This window comes from Aplysia californica, unplaced genomic scaffold, assembly GCF_000002075.1.
Source record: "Aplysia californica isolate F4 #8 unplaced genomic scaffold, AplCal3.0 scaffold00387, whole genome shotgun sequence".
NCBI classification, from domain to species: domain Eukaryota; kingdom Metazoa; phylum Mollusca; class Gastropoda; order Aplysiida; family Aplysiidae; genus Aplysia; species Aplysia californica.
The window spans coordinates 648,728-667,007 of record NW_004797657.1 but is presented as its reverse complement, the minus strand read 5'-3'; the positions used below and the strand labels follow the sequence as shown (position 1 = coordinate 667,007).

Sequence of the window (18,280 nt, the reverse complement as noted above, 5' to 3'; positions counted from 1 at the left end):
GAGGCTGACTAACAAAATGAATTACTTCTCGGATTCTAGACCTAGGACATAGATGCATTAAATTTATAGGTTGAATTTGTACAATTTTTTAGTATGAAGTGATAAAGGACATGTTTAATTTGAACATAATAGAACCAGTTAAAAATCTACAAATTTGATCCCTTAGTCAATTTTTGGCTGATATGTCCATTTGTGGATTGCAAGAAGTTACTCAATTTGTCAGCTTGCATCACAAATATATAAGCTGGTCAGCGTTCAGAATTAAACATTGCATCTCGGTGATTAGAGATGAATATCTTATATTTTTAGTGAGCACATAGGAAACAATTGTTGTGTTGGTCTGTATTTGAAAAGGGACCTTCAGGCTGATAAGTCATTTGCTCATGTTGAATTGTAGCTGCTTTCCAAATCCCACATCGTCGGTCGCTTCATAAAACAGTGAATTCCACAAATTTTCGAAAATCGTTTTTTTGGTGTGCATATTTTGATAGTGCTTGATGAGATACATGTCCATATACACCTATTTTTCAATTACCTCAACTCAAACGTGTAATCTGACGTAATAAAAAAAACCGTGAATAAACACCGTGCCCCAAGTCGCCTGATGAAACCATGAATCCCACACCTATGTGGAATTCACGATCACATCTGTCGGTTTATGACTCGCGGGGCTGAACGTTGGCGCCGTGAACGCCTCTTTAGACCATGTAAATATGGGCAACTGCGTTGAGCAAACACAATGGTCGGTCAGTATTCACGGTTTCTAGGCCAAAGATTATAATTTATTTTGTCTACTACATGCGTTTTGCGGGAAAGCCTCTCTGTCACATGATTAAAATGTGTATTTCCTAGATGCAGGACTGGTATTGTTTCACAACGACTGTCAAATTCGAATGTGCAATGTGTGTGCCCTTCTAATAGTAGGTTATAAAACGTTAGTCTTTCTCATTTTAAAAAAAAATGATAAAACGTAAACTAGTCAAGTATAAACTACAAGTCCGTATTGTATCACAATCCAAACTTGTTTGACACTGAAAGCTCACTGATTTGACATCAGAGTTCCCTTACAAGAAAATAAATTTTGCGAAGCAGAGAAATGTGAACCACTTTAGACATCAAAGAAAGCTGTAGAAAATCCAGCACGGAAATAGTAGAAGAACCAGGTCTCAATGAAAAAGAGTGTCATTCAAAGCACATGATGCATTGGAACAGGTCAAAGGTGCTTTTTTTAACCTCCGAGAGAGAGAGAGAGAGAAAGAGAGAGAGTGAGTGAGAGAGAGAGAGAGAGTGAGTGAGAGAGAAAGAGAGAGAGAGGCCAGCAATAAGCAAAACAAATCAAGAGATAGGACTATTTAAAAAAACTAATGAACTGAAACCCAAAGGTGATTGCTTAATCAAATCAAATGACTGCTCACTATTAAAAGACAAAGCCACAACAACTATCTTTGTCCTTGTTTGGACTTTGACATGGGGAGACAGAAAGACCTATGTGAACGGTCTTCTCATAACGAAAGAGTACAATTTAAGCAAAGGCGATACACCAAGCTGAAAGACACACACTTGGGTTTATTATCTGAAACAGAGTGGCCAGAAGATCAAAGTTTGCAGGATGTTGATATCTATGACCGGGATCACCCACTGTAAACTGCTGTAGAAGAGCCCATGCACGTTTCATCATTGCCTGGCTCACCCTGTACGGACAAACACTTTCCACTTTTCCCTACCCTGGGCTAACTTTTTCATATTTTTTCAAATTTTATGTCTTTCCACTTTTCTGTTCATAATTCTCTGCGACTTTTCTACAGGTTCCACATGCCCTTCCCTTGATCGTTTAACCTGTGGACTCCCAAGTTAAAACATTCTTTCTTATATAGCTGCCTGATTTCCAGATGGCATGCTCAGTCCAATCCATCTCCACTGCTTTCTTCTGTCTGAAAATTTTCTTCTTAATACTTCCTCATTAGTGACTCTGTCTGTCCATCTGATCTTGAGGAACTTCCTCAGACACTTGTTGATGACAACCTGCATCCTCCAGTACTTTGTAAAGAGTGCTTTAGAAGAGCTCAACACAGCTGCACCACCAAACAATCCACAAGGGGCGTGCAAGCCAAGGAGTTTCTGTTCACATCTGTGGACATGTTTCCAAAGGTCCCCTCTACTATTGCCAGAAAAGCTCTGGAAAACTGTATCTTCATCCCTGGTTCTGTAATCTGTCAGAGCTTCATTGGTTTTATGCACAGATCAGGGACAATCTGCCTTGTATTTCAGACTACTCAAATATGTGCCAGAGGATAATATGTTGATCTATGAGCCAAAAAAAGATCATTGTGAATTGTGCGTGAGTTTTGAGTCTTGACAACGTCAGTGAGACAAATTGGGAATCTCACATGTCAGAAAAGAAAATCACAAAGAAAGGGCACTAAAACCTTTGCTCTTAAGCAAGAAGACCTTTTGATGATTTGCATGAATCTTCAGGGGTGTACCTTTAGCACTGCCTATCAATTCCCCCCGCTCTTGTTTCAAAAGCATGCACATAATCTTCAATGTGACCCCTATTGTGTCATCTACTACGTATAACACACGGTCCCAAGGTGGTATATCAACAAAGACCCTATAAAGTGAAATTTGTGGATCACGTTTTCTTCCATGATTTTGCCAAAATTGCAGTCGACAAAACTGTCACGTCGGGAAGACAAAAAGAATACCAAACTGTTAATGGAATATGAAGCCACTGATATGTAACATAAGGAGAAATTCTTTGCAAACTGAACTCTATCGAAGAGTGGAAGAGTCTTCTTAAGTCCAGAGACAAGGAAAACTTAACAAACAGTTCCCCACCACTGTATCATTCTCCTTGAAAAATCGCAAAGAGTAATTTTCAGGATCTGAGAGACAAAAAGAGTAAGATAATGAAAGATGATCATTCAGTCATTCACAGGGTATAGAAGTTTGATACAAATCAAGTTCTTAACCCATCAATCCGCCCCCCCCCCCCCCCCCCCATCCCTTCAGTCCAATAAAAAAGGACATACACTTACACACTATTGGAGAAAGAAGGATAGAAAGAGAGAGAGCACGCAAATGAAGGAGTATGATTTCATAAATTGCATACAATATCCCATTCATGTAAGAATGATACATGTTTAAAGTGGTAAAATAATTAATAGCTTTCCGTTTCACTCAGTCTGTAATTTCATACATTATACGTGTACTCAGTTTTAAACTGGTCTTTTAAAATCTTTTGTTTAACAATATTTCGTGCTTTCATATATCTTTAAACATACCAGGGCCTCTAATAAAAGAAAACACACTGCCTAATAACCGTGAATACATCACCGCATTTCATAAAGCCCACTGATGAAATCGTGAATTCCACAATTCCACTTCCACATCAAGCGAGATTCTAATATATGGAAATCGTGAATCCCACACTTTTTCGATAAAATTTTGATCTACGGTAAAAAATGTACTACAGTATTATTTCTAAAAGGTAATTGACTAGATTTATCCATTTAGTTGATGTCTTGAACGCCAAATGACAGAGGAAATTAGTTTTTTCCCTCTCCTGTAAAATTTGCTTCGTGTGGAATTCACGATTTCATCAGGCGACCAACAACATGTCAGAACAATAGTGGTTCATCTTTAGTCTCCGGTTTTAGATTCCTTTGGAAAGCTATTCAACTGTACTGTACATAATAATTGCTGATGGGTTGCTTTTTTCCTTCTTTTTTTTTCATTTCCATGTTAATATTACTTCATGTAATACTGCATAGCAGTACGGTACTGTGTGGGTTTAATTTTTATTTAGAAAAAGGAATTGTGCCTCTAGATTGTGGCCTTAGAGACATATTCTCATGCAGTTATTTTTCCTCCTGTCTCTGTTGCATTGCCACTTTTTTTTGTCTTGCAGGAAACAATTGTGGCTGCTTGGTATGAACAGGTAAGTCATGGTGCACATATCGTCGTCGCCGCAAGAAAATGAGTTGATCCAGTTGTCAAATAGAGTATTTTTGTTTGGATCCTGTACCTCTATCTTGGGTGCTACGTTAAAAGCTGTAGTAGTGGAGTACCAGTACTACTACTAGTAAAGTAATAATGAGTCAACAGATAACTTTCCGATTTGCACAAGTGTTAGAGATGCAGCCAAGTGGACCTTTCTTAATTTCCATTTATATATTATTATATTTTCTATTTTATTCATTCATCAAATCTCCAAAAATAATTGTGTTACAGTATACTACCTGTGTCGCCTAATCTAGCTCCGGGATGTCCTTAGAGGGTGACATGGTCAAATGGAGCTACTCATTGTTATTGCGACATCGACGTTATGCTTAAAGTAATAACTTATGTGAAGAAATATTTATGTGGGTTTTTTTTTAAAGAGGTTAATTATTATCCTCTTCTGTCATTGACTGTGTCTTAACCAAAGGATTAATTGCATGACGCATTGTATTGGGGCTTTTTTTGTTTGTACCTTTGAAGGCAACAGCTGCAATAGACCACATATCATCATGCTGGACCATGACATGTGAATAACCCTTGTTTGTATCCCCAATGGGTGTCCTCGATCTTTTGTTGTTTGGGGAGTTTTCAAGGCTTTCCACAAACTTGGTTTGATACCGTTCAATAGATGGACTTTCAGTTTGAAGGGTCCACATCTTAGGCAGCGGCATAACATATTCACGGGTGTTGAACTAGTCCCATTACACACCCTGGCCTGGCAGTGGAATAAAAGTTCTTTGTGTTCTTCGTTGATTCAGTGACTTTAAGAAGGTTCACAAATCAAAGGTCTACATTCTCCTGATCATTACCACAAAGTGGAATATTAGTTTGTGGCCTTAGGTTTGGTCAAAGGCCACAAAGCATTTTCCCGTCTGTGAAGGGTCTTTGTCGGAAAACTGAAAAGACATCAATTTATTTTGGATTTTTCTTCATCTTTTAATAGCTATTCAATTTTTTTTGTATTGCTTTGTGTTCAAAACGTTGTTAAGAAAACAGAGATTGATATTAGTTACAATTAATTGAAATTTATTGTAATATCTTGGAAAGACTTGATGAAAGCCTAGAATACGATACAATGAGAAAAGACCTGTCTCAACAGGAATGAGGTGAGCAGGTTTTAAGTTATGTGTCAAATAAAGCACTGCCAAACCTACAGTGATTTTAGTCAATTTATTTCCAGTTTTTGCTATAAAATTTTTTGCATATTTCGGCAACTTGTTCTGCTGATTTTGATGGAATTTATGTGTTGAGACTTTGATGAAGATTGAAAAATTGAAATAAGTCGTTTCACAGGTACAGTGGAATCCACTTAAACTGGACTCTGCAGGACGGCCAGGTTTTCTTTGGTTTAGCCCTGTGTTCAGTTGAGAGAAATTGCTCAAATAGTGAAGGGAAAAAAAATGAATTTCTTTCGGTTTACGGGTGTTTGGAATTAATTGTGTTTGGTTCAAGTGACTCCATTGTACTTTCCTTTCTTACAAATTTTGTAACTTATGATGAGAAGAGGAGGTAAGGGAATTTTAGAGTGTATGAAAACAGTCCACCCAGTTGAGAACTGGGTATCTGCTTCATTCAGTCTACGTGAGGAGTTTTTAACAGACCAGCATCATTCACAGGATATAGTTTGAATGGGTTAACTTTCTATTATTCTTAAAATTGAGAACATGTTCACATATCTTTGGTCTATAAGATCATGCAAATGAGTCTTACAACCAAAAAATAATTCAAGCAAAGGTTTAAAGGTTTGAACTTTATGTCCCGAGAGTAGTGTCCATGCTCTTTACTATCTCAAAGAAATACGATGGGATGCTTCATGTTAATTGCTGGCGACAGTGTAAACATTATGCTATGAAAAGTCGATGTGTACTCAACTTCAACAAACCATTAAAAATGTGTTTATAGAGCCACCTGCTATTGATGCGGAAGTATTGCTTTAGCCTATAGCTTCATCTGCGGCAGAGAAGTGTTTATTTTTGCTAAACCAAAGGGTAATATTACGATTTGACTTTAGCATAAGACATGTTAAGACTTGTCTTCTGTTGTTCTTATAGCCTAACTGTCCTGGCTAAGCTGGTTGGTCTTGGTCTTCGTTGTTATTCCCTCCCATTTACCAAAAAAATCATCACGTATAGGATGCATGCTTGGATAAGACTAAGGTTGACTTGAAAACCAACGTTTTGGTATAAATCATGTGCATCAGATAAGATATATCAACTTTTTCATGGAAACCACCATCACCTTTGATTGAATACTTTTCATTTATAAATAGCATTTTAAAAACAAAAAAGGTTGGGGGGGGGGGGTTCTATTAACCTGATTACCTGACCCATGAGGGGGGTCCCAGCTTCAAACCTTAAGGATAAGATGCACGGCAACTTTGAAATCTTGCTTTTTCTGTAAAAAGTTACATCCTATATGTGACGATTAGAGCACACTACAGCTGAGTTTGAGGTTCAGAAGAGACAGAAAATTACCAAGAGTGTGATGTACGCAAAGAGAACTCATCGTGCACACATTCAAAATGAGTTTCAAATTGCACAGGACAAAAGTTGGCAAATTGCTGACAAAATTTGCATTTTAGTGTTAATTCACATGTTGTTTGTTTTTTGGGGATGTGAATTCTAAGTGTAAAAAGCCCAAAGGTTCATCAATAATTCCATGCCAAACTCCATATGTGGGAACATGTCCATGTAGAACAAATTTTATAGACTTCCAGTGTGATGTGTAAGTTTCACTTTGACTGAAAGATATGAGATGTACTGGTTCTTTGAAGCAGAAACAAGAGCCCTAGCATATTCGAACTGTGGTCTGCTTCTCATTCCCCTTACAGAGCCTTTCTTCAAGGAAAGCCAAACTCGGTTTGACAAAAATTAACATAACGCAGGAGAGAAAAAGAAAGATAGACTGATATTTTCTTATTGGTGGTTCAGAGTAGTTTATGTTAAGTAGGTTCACAGCCATTAGTTCACACAAAGAAATTTTTACCAGATCAAATACAACTAATGACAACGAAGATTTGAACACTGAAGATCTGTATATAGACTAGAAATCAACATTTTATTATGAAATCAGCAACCCTGTGTTTCAGGTGAGGATCAAATTTGTTAAAAATGCATGGTATTGTTGTATTCTACACTGATAAATAAATTAGAAAAACTGAGCCAGAGAAATATTCTCCTAGAAAACAACTATGCTTACAGTACAGTATGTTTGTCAAGAAACTGAAAATGTTTTGGTGGATCGTCATTCACATAAGCATGACCAAAAAAAATCTTTGTAAAAAATATAAAAAATTCTGGTTACTCAATTTGCACAACATGTGTAAGTCAGTGCATAGTTGGACACTGTGAAATGAAATTGGCCTGTAGAGGAGGAAAAGAGCGATGAAGTGAATCATTTTAAAAAGTAAAACTTAGAGAGAAAAAAGTACCATTGAGAAAAATAGGATGGAAACAAAATCATTTCAGGTGTTATGTGAACATCACATCTTGTGATGAACAAATGATAAAAACTGTTTGCATTGACACTGCATGGTATGGTAAAAAAACACACAATAATATTACAAATGTTCTAATTTTGATACAGACATATGCGCCATGACACAGTGGAATCAGACGCTCGTCAATTTTTATGCAAGTAGAGGTATGGGTTCTGTTTTAAAGCTTGTTCATTAATCAATGTTTTGATGAAAAAAAATACCCATTTGAATAAAAGTGGAGATATTTGCAACTTAAGGAGGTGAGGGTTTCCTGGTTTCAGGGGTATAGGGGTTCAGTTCAGCAAGAAAATGGCCGACAAACTTTGGTGATTTCCCAAGCTTGAGAGTCTTTGGAAACTGAAAATTTAGAGTTTGTATGCCTTTAACCAATGCTTTTCAGAATATCAACACAGAAATGTGTTTTTAAAAGGGTGTTGAGCCAAAAAACAAATTTTTAAATTAAAATTGCCAAACATTCGGAAACATGCAGGTATCTTCAATTTCATTATTTTGACGAGCGCCTGATTTCACCACGCTGCCTCACATATCAATTTTCAAAGCCAAAGCTGCCCAGCGGACAGCATAACCATAATGAATACTCGCTAATATAGAAGAAAAGTGAAGGCTTTATCTAAAGGATGAATACTATTCATGAAAAAGATAACAAAAATCAATGTAACAAAACCAAATTAAAACCCAGATTTTTCATAAATCACAAAAAAAGTTTTACAAAAGAATTATACTGGGAAGACAGGTTGATTTTGCACTGTTAAGGATAACAAAACATACAGAACAATGTGACAATTACAGAAAGACTGCCAGCCTCTGGCTTTCCTGATGTCTCCTCAGAAAAGAAAGCATTGATGCTATTTGACAATTTTAACTTCTGAAATGTTGTGTCCTAATCGGTAGTCTAGACCAAGAAGCCCAATAATTTTTTTGAGAGTGACTAACTGACAGCTGGGACGAAATAAAACACACAATAATTGCTTAACAGCAAATGGCTTGGTGCTGAAAGTGACAGTGCTGCCATAACATTACAACTTGAGATCGGCAGTCTTAGTAATAGCAGTCGTTTAGAAAGAGTGCCTTTTTTTTACAATAGAGTGCAGTGGAAATACATGTACACATGTAGTACAAAATATGGCTGCACAAAAACTTCTGATGCAATCTCAAAAACAGGTTATCTGTAAAGTCACCTGCAGAGCACTTTGTTTTTGTTCTTTTCAGCAACTCCATGCTTTACTTTTCTGTCACATTTTAGTTTGAAATTGCATGGCTGGATACACAAAATATATACTTATTGTTTTGTAGACAACTATAATAAAATTATCATGAAAAATAATTGTCCACCTTCTTTAGCTCATATAGGCTTAAACACAACCACCATTCGGTAGCATTGGCATTTAGGAAAGATATGTTCTTGAAAAAGCTTTCTCTGTCCGAAGAGCCAGCAATGCACATAGCACTGTACTCCACCAAATACAAAGTCAAAATACTATGCTAGGAACATTTTAGAAAGTGAAGTTATTGAACAAAATGAAAACATTTACATTCATCCTGACTCATCAAATCAAAGGGAGGAATCAGGGATAATCAAAACTTGCTTATGAAAATATGGCATTGCATATGGGTAAATTTCAAATACAAAAGTACATTTTCTCATGAATTATTCAAAATTTGAAGAATAACAACAAGTGAGAGACTTCATGAAATGAAGTTAGAAATAATGCATCAAACAAACAACAATAGATCTAAATCTCTCCATTTCGGAGTCACCAAATTCACAAATGCCCAACCAGATCTGGTCAGAGGAGCTTTTGTACTCAGCACTCCCCAAAAGGCCTTCTTGCCTTCATTAAGAAAAAAACAAAACATGGAGGATGAATAAGGTCTCAGGGCAAGTTTATATTTCTGTATTTATAGGAACATACAGCAAACTCTAATGCTAGCTCAGCTTAAGGTTATCATAATGCCTTATTTATTGTTAAATCAAAACTATTTTTTTTTAAAAAGATTTATGGCCAGTTTAGACAACAAATACTTTTTCACTTTGTTCTGACCGGCCCTGCAAAAAGAGCATTTGACATAAATCTACAGGTAGATGACAAAAAATATAAAATATATGTAAAGCTTGGAATTGACAAAACAAGGTTCTAAATCTAAATGTATGTGTGCTAGTGGTTGCACTCTAGAATAGATAAATATAAGCCAAAAATTTACTATGAGAAAAAATAAACCATTTGGAGACATTCTTTTTTTTTTTTTGCAAGTGGGGTCTCCTTTAAATCACCTCTTCGAAAACAGGGTGAAAGTAACAGTGAATGGACACCAATAAGATATGAAAAAGTAAAAGGTTATACAAACAAGGAAAACTGAACAGTAGCAGCGGGGGGAAAGAACCAGAACACAATTTTTTAAAAGAGTGAAGAATTTTACAATGCCTGCACCAAACATTTATATCACAAAGGTGGCAGTATTTGGTATTTTTTGTACAAAGTGCCTTCAAGGCCGACATGTAAATGTGTGACTGACAAACCAAGATATATCACAATAAACTAATTGCTTGAGCATCACATATACAACACACCAGCACTCTGCATACAACTGGATATTAAAAGTAAAAATACAATAAAGCACCAGAGCTGAGTTCTGCAAATTTGTTACCAATTTAAAATCTGAGTTCCATGACCATTATGAAACAATTTTGCATAGAACAAGAATATCACAATAAATGAAAAGAGGGATCTAGCAGTCTTTTCAAGTCTCTTCTGAACCACTTCATTGCCTCACCCCACCACAAACTCTCAGAGTCAACTACTCTCCTCTGTACATATGTGACTCAACTCCATTTCCAAAAAGAGCATTTAATTAGGTGGGGCACTATGAACTTTCTGTACAAACATTCTGCACAATCTCAAACTGGGACAAAAACAAAAACCACCAGCGTTTCATTTTCATTTTTCTTTCCTGATAATGTCAATGATGAGTTTGACAATGAAGGGGTGACTATGTATTCAGTACGTTATTCATACAATCATGTATAGTCTTCCCTTTAAAAAAGACAGCAAAGATATTCTTTGAATTTTGATTAAAGATCAACAATGAAAAAGTTGAGCTGATTTCATAGATAAAATATTCATTTGTAGTCTATATTGGGAACATTTTCAGAGTTAACCTATTTAGGTTCTCAAGAAAATCATTGGATAAGGAAACTGGAACCAACCCAAATTCCGCACAAAGTAGTCAAAAGTCATGTCCTCAATTCAAATATCATGACAGTAATCGGAATGAGCAGCATTTCTGAACCTGGAATTACTGTACCATCATATAGGCCTACATGTAATATGACATGATAAGTTTTTGTATTAATTAAACATTTGAAAAAGTCCTCAGGTCAGACAATCTCTAAGAAATCAATAAACTATGTTGCAGTCCCCCCCAGAAATCTTGGCTGAACTGCAGTCTGTCAAAGAAAAGACATACCAAGCTAAATTTGTTCTACAATTATGACACAGACAAGCCAGACAAAATGCTTTTATAAAGAATGTCGGGGCTAAAAATGTGGAAAAATTCAATACTTGTCGGAGAAATCAACATGATTATTTCCCGCTGACAGGCATAGATCTAGTTGTTATGTGAAATACCTTCTGTGAAAGCTCAAAAACAAAAATTCATACTTTGAAAACAAACTTGCATTTTTGTGAGGCATTTTGGATAGACATGTTACTTCATGCCATCATTTATCATCGACCGAAAAAGAAGGGAAATATACATGTATAAAAAAGTCAATTGTCACAGTTCACATGAATTAACGCATATCATTTCAAACTCAGCATAAGACCTTATGAGAAAGAAGATTAGTAAAGCAGCTGAATCTTAAATGACACCCTTCTATAATTCATGCAAGCCAAGAGATAATTATGTGCTTCTATTTATGAACTCAGTACCAATGAGAAAATATCTGAAACAAGTTGTGATCAAGCAACAAAATGTAGAGGGAACAGGGTTATAACGGATAAATTATCCAATTGTATTTCGACTCAAATTTTTACCTGTTCCAATAAGTTTACAAGTTCAGACTGGGGATAGTCTATAGATCTATTTATAAAGAATTGGGCCACAAAATGTGTGATCCTTCTACAGACTAAATTTCAGATTGAAATTGTCTGAAACATTTGCCATAGAGATCATTACAAGCAATATTGAATACAGGCAAGTAAGGAGTTTGGGGAAACTCCTCATTTCAGCCTTTAGAATTAGATGTTCACTTCTTTACTAACAACAAACATATTTAGCTCCGTCTGTGCTTATAGACTTCCAGTATGGCACTTCAGAAAACACTGCTACCTCTATGGCTACTTTTGTTTAGTAGATTGTCATGTTCTGTTCAATACAAAAATTATACTTGTTAACACTCAAGCTGTTGCTTTTTATCCAATCATGAATCAAGTCCCTTTGTATTTTTGAAAAAAAAAAGAATTGTTTTTAGGATGTTAATTGTTAACACTAATGAAATTCAAAAACCCATTTGGTACATACTTATTCACCTCATTCTCACTGTCTCTCCAAAGCACGGAGAAAGAGCATATATTATGACACTCAAAATTTGAGAGTTCTCTCCAACTCCATCCAATAAAAAACATCCTGGTCTTAATCACCAGATTTTTCAAAAGGTAAACAAACAACCATGAAATGTCTGTGGATCCACATAACATTTTAACAAGTCAAATGAGAACACATAATAAACCTGGCAAACTCTCTCTACCATACAACATGATTATCACAGATCAAGAAGGAAGATTTAATTACTCTCAAATTCAACTAACATCAAGAGAAGAACAGAGGTTAGGCAGATATGACATCAAAATTGCACATAGGATCATGAGTGTCACTGTTACACTCATCACATCATAATTAATCAAACACAAACACTTCACTATGAGGCAACAAAGTATTAAAATGAAAAAGACACGAGAAGTGACACCCTAAGCTTTACTGAAAAGCATTATTTTTTACAGTATATTGTAAGAATCTTATTACATTGTATTTTTTTTGTTAAGGAAAGAAATCATAAAAAAATAACCTAAAGACGAAAGCAGTTAATTTGTGTCCACTACTTTGAAAACTATTGCCAATAATGTAAAAACACAAACTGAAAACTCATTCAAAAATACTGATGTAAGTAACAGTTGGCTATATTTTTCAATACTTTTCATTCTTTAATCACACAAAAAAAACCTTATCCATCCACCCCACCCCCCTCCCCCAAAAACACAAAATCAAAAGTCAGTTGATAACCAAAATCCCCATAAGGAATAGTGAAGGGAAAAAGGGATAAATGCTATACCAAAATGTTGAAAGTGAAAGGCTCCAACAGCCTTGCACACTGGTCATTCTTGCTTGGCAGTTTGATAATGCTGTATAATCCCTGACAGCTGTTGAATGATGTGAGTGTTGTCTGCCATTGGGTTGTGATGATTCCGTTTCAAGTCCTTGCACACCTCCATCAGTTTTTCTTCCATGGCACGCTTCTGCACCTTCGGTTTGGTATTGTTGGTTCGGTTTCTCTTGTTTGCAAACCAAGATTTCACCTGAAACCCACATTATAGAAGCAATTAAAATAAGATTTAAAATGAACAAAAAAAGAAAATTCTGAAGCATTGAAATTAAGGCTCCTGCCTCTACCTTTTGAGATAAAGGTGAATTTTTTTATTTTTTCTTTGGGGGGGGGGGGGGGGTTTAATGTACAATTTTTTTATTGACCTTTCAAGTACAATATATAAGTAAAAGTGATTAAGCCTTCGTTGTTCAAAACGGTTTTGTTCTTTTTTTTTTTTTGTTATCACCGAAAAACAATAAAATTTTATAATACAAATCCATTAGAGCCAACCCCCTCTCCCCGTGTAATAAGTGACAGTGTGAGCACATAAACTTCCTATATTACAAACATTCTACTTTCATTTGTAAGTGTGGGCACTCCATTAGCTTGGTATCATGCTTGACTATGGAACAGATGGCCCTGGTTTAAATTCCAGAGTGAGTTTCTTGAACTCGGGTAATTTTGTGGGTGTTCAAGACTCCCATTAGGCACAGACCTATCGTAGACAGACAGTATACATTCAAAGGTTACGCCTCTTCTTAAATAAAGTAATAGTGTTGATAGGTGTGTAAATCCCATACTATTTTGTAAGTGTCTAGTCTAAAGAAATTAATACACCTTTTTTCCTCGGAGTATCATTAGCAAACTTAAAATTACCAAAACAATTTAAAGAAAAAAAATGCTGCAGATCTATGCTGCTGGAAACATGCAGGGGGACCCATATTTAATTATTATGACAGTAACAGTCGAAGTTATAACAGGATTTCGGCTTATAGCAGGCTTATAATAAATCCCAGAGTGCAATCTCCGATGGTGTATTTAATGTGGTATAGTAAAAAAGTTCTTTTATAGCAGGCATTCGAGACCATCGACAAAATCCTAAAACAAGGGGACAAGAAAGCAGAAAAAGAGCAAATGAATCAAAATAATATCATACCTGGCAAATTGCATCTACATGACCCACAGTAGTTGTAAGTTGACAATGGCAGTTGATAATCTGTTCAATAAAAGCGATCCCTTATTCATCCTTGGTTACAGTAAATTTGACCCTAATCTGTGATCGAATTCGGCTGAGCTAAAGCAGGGACATCACCTCGGTGCCAGTGTTCCTATTGTAGCTAGGGCCTACTGTTAATATAATTTGCCTTTTTTCCTTCAGGGGCTTAGTGTCTGTAGTTCCTTACATTTTTTGGTCTCTTCAAAAAGCCTGAGGTTACTGTCTAGTATTAATTCCCTTCAAAATAAAATTCTGACAAGTTCACATCAACTGCTTATTGTAAGACCATTTTGAAAAATGAAGTATGGAGCCTTACACCATAGTTCATCGATGTGAGAAATGCTGTTAGAAAGCTCAATTGTAAACACCAATGATGTCTGGAAAGTTCTTTAAAATTTAATTTTGTTGATATAAGATTATTCCCAAAATAAAACATGCACTGACCTGATTTTCTGTGATTCCTCCTTCTCTTGCCATAGCCTCTTTGTCTGCTTTGCTTGGGTAGGGGTTGTCAACATTTCGGTAGAACCACTGAAGCATAATGCAAACAGCATGCTGTCTCAGTGGTTCATTATGACGAGCACGATTCGCCACCAATTCATCACCCTCCAGCCTATCTTCCTCGTCATTTGTTGCCTGCTCCAATGAGTCACTTTTTGTCTTAGCAGAGGCCTTTTTCTTCCCTTTGCTTTTGGGGGTTGAAGTAGAAATCTTTGCTGACTGAATCTGGTTTTTACGCTGGCGACCGTTAGAGCGAGCATAGGGCTTGTCACTGTCAACCCCTTTTTTGGTGCCAGAGCGAGATGAGCGAGCTGAGCGCATGGCATCAGCCATTGAAGGGAACGGTCGCTTCGTGTTCTGGTTGAGACCAAAGTGCAACAGACTTGGATCTATCTGTTCCCTTGAAAGAGAACAGTTTGGTACTGCCATAGGTGGGCAGAGCGTTTTGCTTATATCAAGGTGCGGAAGAACAGTTTGAGGCACATGCCATGAGCCGAAAAAGTCAGTGTTGGGGTCGGATTTAGTCTCTGTCACCCCAGGCGTGCTCGAAGCAGAAGGTGGCTGAGACACAGAAGAAGGGCTGTATTCTTGCAGTAAAGAGCTGTCAGTACTAAAGCAGGATGTGGAAGCTACTGAACCAGGGCTGGCAAAGTATTGAGGAACATCCTCTTCAAATGTTTTGGGGAATGTTACTGGGATATTGTCAAATTCATCAGCATCGTCTGTCTCCTCATCGTCTTGTGCATTGGCAGGCAAATACTGAACCAACTCTGGCATTACACTGTCATTAGTGAGGTTACCAGATGGTGGAGCGAACCAAGAATTCACCTTTGAGGACACTGGGAGGAGACTGTCATTTGCCAATTCTGCTGCGCCCCACTGAGTGCCACTGGTGTGAGCAGGACAATTGGATGTGTTCTGATGGTAATAGCTGTCATAGTTTGGGTACTGACTGTAGTAATAACCAGATTTATTGTTTGGATCGAAGAGGGCAACATCATCTGGAGTTGCGACTGTTTTGCAGGGGAAAAACGCCAAATTGGGCGACTGTTCCTCAGGGTCAACTGCCTGATGGTGTATTCCTTGTGAGGAAATTGTTGAGTGTGTTAAATTCCCCATACCATATTCAAAATTGCTGGCTAACTGAAATACTGAATGAGAATCAATTTTGTCACCTTCAGTTTCATTCATTAATGCTGAATCAGTGCAGCTCTCTGAACCAATAGCACTGTCAATGCAAGACAGCTTTAGCTCTTTCTCATCTAAAAAGTATGACGTGTCAGCATTATTCTCTACAGGAATGTTAATATTCTCCACAGGAAAACCACAGCTTGTTTCACAAATTGACATGCCAAATACACCACTATCAACACCTGACCCTTCTGGTTCATCATGTTTGAGATTTAACTTGACTGTTGGTGAGATGTTTTGGGCGACTTGCAAAATGTTTCCATCATCCAGAAATGGATACTGGTACTCTTTAAGATTTGAGAAAATAGAACTGATTTCCCAATTGTTGCAAGGTTCAATGACATCTGTGCTATTCAATTCTTTCAGCATTGCTTGGCTGTTTGGACTATGAAACCCTCTTTGTTCTGACAGTCCATCAAATTTTTCATTGTCACTGTCATAAAAAATAGATGGTTGCACTTGAAGATAATGGTTAATGTCAGAGTGTGAAGATTCATCTTGTTCAATCATAAAAAAAGCAGTCTTGTCTGATAAAAAATCTAATTTTGGGCTGTCTGTCATCCTCCTGGGATCAGAAGGAAAAGGCTCATTAACAGACTTATGTAAGCATTTATCCGGGATTCGAGGATCCTCATTGTTTTCTGCTCTTAAACATTTTATATTGTTCCTACTATAATCATCAAGGTCAATTATAACAGGCTCATCAGGGCTTGGTCTGGAAGTGGAAATAGGCCTATTAAATTTTTGCTGAGAGTCAAATTGTTCAGGAGTGTGTGCACTCTGATTCTCATTCATATCTGAAAGAGAACATTCTTCGACTTTGATAACAGCCAGTTGCGAACTGCTGTTGCTGACTTTGTTGTCTGACTCTGTTTGATCTACTGTTGTGTCCTCATCGTCATTAATGACGACGCGAGGCTTTATTTCATCAACATGAGGCTTTAATTTACATACTGCGTCCACGGCACTAACAGATGTCGATATGTGCATACCTTCACCGGGACTGGAGTCGTCGTTAGAAATATATTCCTCTTTTTCGGACACGACGTTGTCATTAAGGTCTAGCCCCTCCACTTCTAAGCAAACCGTTTGGGTAAGTTGTTTGCGGTTTTCTTTTGGGCTTACATTCTTTTCGGAGGTCTGGACGCCACAAGCCTTTCCCGCGGTCATGTCTAAATCGGTCATGTCGACTGCTAGGATCAGGCAGCTTGTTATACTAGGCCTAAGGGAAAGAAAACCAGTGACTTCAAGCTGTAGCCGAGACTGAAATCCTTTCAATGCTATTTATTTAGATTGTCATAGTACGCTTTGTCTCCTACCTCCTTTCCTGTGCTGTGGGACACTCTTCTTCCAACAACGTCATAATGAAGAACCCAACTTGAAGTGTCCTAGATTTACATTCTGCTCCCGTTGAAATACTGCGCCCATACAGCTGTTTCGCGTGCTGTCTCTTCGTTGGGCTAGGCTAACTTGTAAAGTTTCTGTGATTGGATAGTAGACCTAGTTTACCCGAGAAAATGTGTTCAACGTTCTGATTGGCTGGGGATTGGAACTGGGGGAGGGAGGGGCAGGAGGAAAAGAAAAAAACAAAAAAACGTAAGGGAGCAGAACCTCAATAAAAATAGGCTCGCCTCGGCCGAGGCTAGGCCAACCGTGACTCAACGTCACGTGACCATGGGAATTCTGGACGTATTGCTGTGTTTTGCAGAAATTAATACACCTCTTCTTTAAAAGAAAGTCGAACAGGCACCATTGCCTAGCAACTGTGTAAGCGGCGCAGAACACGTTTCTGGATTCATCTCCCACGTAAAATCTAGAGCAACACTGTAGGCTAGTTAGTCTTAGTGCATTACAACTGTCTTTTTAAAAACTTTTTAAAAATATGCTCTTGAGTTTTACCTGACTGTGTTCCTCATAATTGTTCAATTAGGTCTAGATCTAGATCTAGAATCCATTCATTATAATACATCATTATACCAAGGTGTTTGAATGCTTTCAAAGTTTTCATTGTTGAGATTTGTGTGAGCTGATCTTTGATTCTTTGAAACGGTGCCGAGGATTCTTATGAGGATTGCAACTTTTTTTAAAAAGAGGCTGTGCTTTAGCATTTAATCTAGATCTAGAACTATAGAATTGTATCACAAAGGCGGGCCATCTGAGTAAATGACACAGTAGATAGGCCTACCGAAATTCCTCTTGTTTGTTGATTTTCTGCAAATAACTTTGGAAGCTACCAGGTTTTTTAGAGTGGTTCACAGATAAAACTAAACAGAGCTATTATTATTTGACATGCTTTATGTAGTCCATGTCAAGTGAGATATAATTAAGCTAGGTGCAGATTTGATTTTTTTTTAATGGTGGGAAAACTGTTGACACTGTCCACAAATAATTGGAACTCGATGCTCCTATTTAGTTTAATTATATTGATTTATGTTGCGACTAAATATTTATGCTAAATGCTGTACTCTATGCGTGTTGTGTATCCTCTGGTGTGATTTAACTGGGGGGG

The 18,280-nt window shown here is 37.1% G+C and overlaps 2 protein-coding genes across 2 annotated transcripts in view; one reads left to right on the top strand and one right to left on the bottom strand.

Moving 5' to 3' along the window:
• The window catches only part of LOC101857501 (general transcription and DNA repair factor IIH helicase subunit XPD), a 46,389-nt gene that overhangs the window by 18,120 nt on the left and 9,989 nt on the right, over positions 1–18,280 (top strand). Inside the window, exon 18 of the mRNA XM_013085559.2 lies at positions 3,911–3,940. Coding sequence (XP_012941013.1) covers positions 3,911–3,940 — 30 coding nt within the window. The remainder of the gene's footprint in view (positions 1–3,910; positions 3,941–18,280) is intronic.
• Positions 9,736–17,306, bottom strand: LOC101854734. Its single transcript, XM_005103716.3, has 2 exons — positions 14,524–17,306; positions 9,736–13,074 (listed from the first exon to the last, which is right to left on the bottom strand). The coding sequence occupies exons 1-2, from the start codon at positions 16,954–16,956 to the stop codon at positions 12,874–12,876; spliced, it is 2,634 nt and encodes an 877-aa protein (XP_005103773.1). The 5' UTR covers positions 16,957–17,306; the 3' UTR covers positions 9,736–12,873.

Coding starts and splice junctions, on each gene's coding strand:
- LOC101854734 (XM_005103716.3), bottom strand. CDS start 16,956: ATGACCGATTTAGACATGACCGCGGGAAAGGCTTGTGGCGTCCAGACC. Junction 13,075..14,523: donor GAGGAATCACAGAAAATCAG/GTCAGTGCATGT, acceptor TGTGGGTTTCAG/GTGAAATCTTGGTTTGCAAA.